This window comes from Sinocyclocheilus rhinocerous, unplaced genomic scaffold (assembly GCF_001515625.1).
Source record: "Sinocyclocheilus rhinocerous isolate Xijiao unplaced genomic scaffold, SAMN03320098_v1.1 scaffold1956, whole genome shotgun sequence".
Classification (NCBI taxonomy): domain Eukaryota; kingdom Metazoa; phylum Chordata; class Actinopteri; order Cypriniformes; family Cyprinidae; genus Sinocyclocheilus; species Sinocyclocheilus rhinocerous.
Window position 1 is genome coordinate 805,176 of NW_015638932.1, and position 4,309 is coordinate 809,484.

The following is a 4,309-nucleotide window of genomic DNA, read 5'->3' on the forward strand; positions in this document are numbered from 1 at the left end:
AAGAGTGATGTGACATACTGCTTGAAGTGATCGGTTTCAGCCTTGAGGAACTTTTCAAAAAGACCGAAACAAGCACTTTTGCTTCTACTGAGTCACACACACACACACACACACAGGGAGAGCGAGAGTGAGAGAAACAGCGTGCAGGGAAATATATGCTAATGTAATGGAGCACAGTCATTTGAAAGGAAATGGGCCTGAATGAGCACCCCGAGGGAACCACAGCACAAAGTTCAACCCTGAAAAATTTATTTCATTTCATTTAAATAGTCCGCTCTTATGAATACATCGGGGCTTTGGGGCGGCACTGCTGCTTCGGGGAGAGCTGAGAGCCGCAGGAGGACTGAGGTGGGAGTTTATTTTTGGGGAAAAATATCAAAACAAGATGTGGAGTCTGCAAAAAGTACTAATAAATGATTTTATAAGCAAAGGAATACTTGCTCTGATGTCTCATTTGTAGGTGTTTTACAGGTCTAAGTTCTAGAAAATATGCTTTGATGTGGATTTGGGTGGATTTTGAAAGGGCTGAAATGTCTAAATCTAGGTAAATTATATGATAAAGTTTAACTAGATTATGGTAGTACCATGGTACATGGTGAAATATACCAATTTACTGAATGCTTACCATATTTATATGATATAGTTACTCTACCAAAATACTTCAAAGAATAGATTTAACCATGTTCAAAAAAACAAAAAACAACAACAACAACTGAATACCATGGTGCATGTCCAGAAAAAACAAACAAACAAAAAATATATATAACACCAATGGATCCTCTGCATTGAATGGGTGCCGTCAGAATGAGAGTCCAAACAGCTGATAAAAACATCACAATAATCTACATGACTCCATTAATTCATGTCTTGTGAAGTGAAAACCTGTTTGTTTATAAGAAACAAATCCATCATTAAAGCATTTTAACTTTTAAACTGTCACTTCTGACCGAAAGTCCATAGTCCATAATAACATTTACTTCAGCAGTAAAGTCCATTCCCTGTTGTCCTCTCACATCAAAACTCACTAACATATTTGTTTAGAATGATTTTGGCTTGTAAACAGTGCTTGAATTGTGCATATTTCTCTCCTGATACAGACAAGACCACTTTTTCACGTGAGAAAGCAATATTATATAGATAGAGGACTCATATTTTAGCTGGAAGCAACAATTTGGATTTGTTTCTTACAAACACATAGCTTTTCACTTCACAAAATGTTAATTGATGGACTGGAGTCGTGTGGATTACTTGTGGATTATTGTGATGTTTTTATCAGCTGTTTGGACTCTCATTCTGACGGCACCCATTCACTGCAGCGGATTTCTGTTCCAATTAAAAAACAAACTCATCTACATCTTGGATGGCCTGAGGGCGAGTACATTTTCAGCAAATTTTCATTTTGGGGTACGTTTAGTATGTTGTATGCCCTTAAAAGGATAGTTCATCCAAAAAAAGAAAATCCTGTCATCAGTTCAAAAAACATCATATCCCACTTTTTTATTGCATCAACAAAATTATCTGATGATGGCAGAATTTTCATTTTTGTTTAAGAAAATCAAAAACAAAAATAAAAATGCTGTTTTATTGTTTGTAGACTACAAGAAAATTAATTCTCTATGTTTTTTAGTGGACATTTACATGAATTGTGCTGCATCAGTTAATTTTAGAAATATCAAAATTTTAGTTTGATTCTAATTTGGCTTTGGTTGCCCTTTAATGTGACCCAAAACTATTTTGCTTACAACATGAGCTACTAATATTGGGAGGGCCACAGTGGAGTCACGTCATATGTGTGTATGTTCCTGAAGGAGAATGATTGAAGCACTTAAGAACCCGGGATGTGAGCCAGGATAGCATTCCCAGTTTCCTGTCTGGATCCCGGTCCTCTGGGAGCAGATCAGGTGAATATTCCGGGATGAGAAAAGCACTCGGAGGGCAAACACTCAAGATTTAATTAGGGGGCTGAAAGAGGATTAGACTAGGTGTGTGTGTGTGTGTGTGTGAGAGAGAGAGAGAGCGAGAGAGAGAAGGAAGGGAAGTCCCCTCCACCTTCCTCCGTCTTGTTTTGTTGACTCTACGGATCCAACGGTGCCACATATGTCCAGCATATGGTACAAGAACATGCAAACCTAAACTCAAGTGAAAATACACACTCAAACACAGGCTTACCTGGGCACGGAGGCATATAGTCGATCGGTGTCGTTGTATCTCGGAGCTATTCGTGGATCAGGCCCTCTGATCTGTGAAGCACAGAGAAATCGAATAAGATTATGCCAGAATCTTATAATGTGACATTTAGATGTGGGTTTAAAGGTGAAGAGTGCAATTTCTGTACACTAGCAACACCACATAGAATTACAAAGTAGTGTGCTTACCAAAAAAGCATTGATAACAATGAAAAATATGTGCATTATAAAAACAACACAACACATGAAAACCAAGTTTAAAATTTCCCCCCCACTATTTTTAATGTCAAAATGTGAAAAGACACATACAGGACATGTGCACATTGAATATTAAGGTTAAAAAAAGAGGTGATTTACACTACCTTTCAAAAGTTTGGGGTCAGTCATTTTTTATTGATTTTGAAAGAAGTCTCTTCATCAAAAATGAAATAAAATAGTAATACTATAAATATTATTACAATTTTAAATCATTCTAATATGCTGATTTGCTGTTCAAGAAATATTCATTATTATTAATGTTGAAAACAGTTGTGCTGCTTAATATTTCTGTTAAAACTGATAATTGTTTTCAGGATTCTTTCATGAATATAGCTCATGAAAAGTTCTAAATAAACAGCATTTATTTGAAATAGAAATCCTTTGTAACACCGTAAATATTTTTACGGTCACTTTTGATCAATTTAATGTGTCCTTGCTGAATAAAAGTATTAATTAAAAAATAAATAAATACATTTTTGAACAGTAGCATACATGAAGAAAGCTGTTTACATCGGTTTAAAAATCAGAGTGTGCCAAAAGGGTTTTACTTAATATGCTTATGAATTTTAACCAATACAAGAATCACACAGTTCAAGATGTTTCATCATCATGGACACCCGATGAACTTGGCAAGATATTAAACCAGTGTGACCAACTGTCACAGTATCTATAACTAGTTGCAGTGTTTCATACGAGCGCAAACTAGAGTCTGGGTATTTTTGTTACTTAAAACATCAAAAGGCTATAAGCTTGAGAGTTGTAGTGTGCATTGAAGCTGGAATACATAATGAAGATAGATAAATTCATATCATTTCTATATGACGACTATAAATCAGGGAGAGGAAGAGGGAGAGGAAAAGAGTAAACAAGAGAGAGAAATGATGCAGCTCGACTGATTTAGTGGAGAAAAGAGGTCAGTGTCTTCAGAGAAAGTCTTGACCATGTAATATGACAAGTAATATGACCCCTCCCCCCCAAAAAAACAACAACTTTATTTAATATATGCAGGATTCATTAATTATATATCTACCCTGTTTAATTCTATAATTACCATCAGTATGAGCTGTTAACCTCGATTTAGCATGACCGTCAAAGTGCAGAGAAGAACAAAACATGAACAGGCAACGACAAACATGTTTCTTTATTTTTAATGCATTTTTTTGTCTCTGCAAACATGGAGGAAAATCGGATGCATTATTTTCCCATTACATCTCCTATGGTTCTGTTATGATTCCAATGAATAATTAAAGCTTATTTCTCTTTATGTGACTATTCCAAGATTTTGCAAGCTTGTATAAGAGAAATAACTTGCGTTAGACATACATGGCAGGGTTTAACAGTAGTCTCATATGACCGCAGTGGGATTTGTGGGAGTGCTGCGTGTGGCAGCTCCTGACAGATGAAGGTTAGAGGCATTATGTAAAGAAGGGCCGCTCATTTCTGGGGACTATGTGAGGAAAATGGTGGCATTTGTCTCAATGAGGAGTTTATAAGTGCACGTCCTCCCGTGTGTAATGGCAGCCCTGAGCACTACCCTGCATGTTAAGTGTGATCTTTAAACACAAAGGTGTCTCGCAGGGATCGAATGTCACCGAGAGTAAGAGAGAGAGATGACGAGGCGCACGCAGCGTAAAGGTCACATTTAGAGAAGCGAGAGATGATTGTGGGAATGATAGACCACTGCGCATGCCAAATGATCAGAACGATAAACAATTCCTCACTTTCCTCTGTTCCTTTCATTCTTTATTCTGTCTAGTCTGGCCATACAGGTCATCAGTCACATCCATTGTCACAGATGGAAGTATTCATGTCGTCATGAACGTTTCTGTCTTCACAGAACCCAGTACTAATATATATTATATATA

At 36.8% G+C, this 4,309-nt stretch overlaps 1 protein-coding gene across 1 annotated transcript in view; it reads right to left on the reverse strand.

The window, feature by feature from the left end:
* The window catches only part of LOC107750057 (partitioning defective 3 homolog B-like), a 177,748-nt gene that overhangs the window by 17,353 nt on the left and 156,086 nt on the right, over positions 1 to 4,309 (reverse strand). Inside the window, exon 23 of the mRNA XM_016565315.1 lies at positions 2,170 to 2,240. Within this exon, the coding sequence (XP_016420801.1) occupies positions 2,170 to 2,240 (71 nt within the window). The remainder of the gene's footprint in view (positions 1 to 2,169; positions 2,241 to 4,309) is intronic.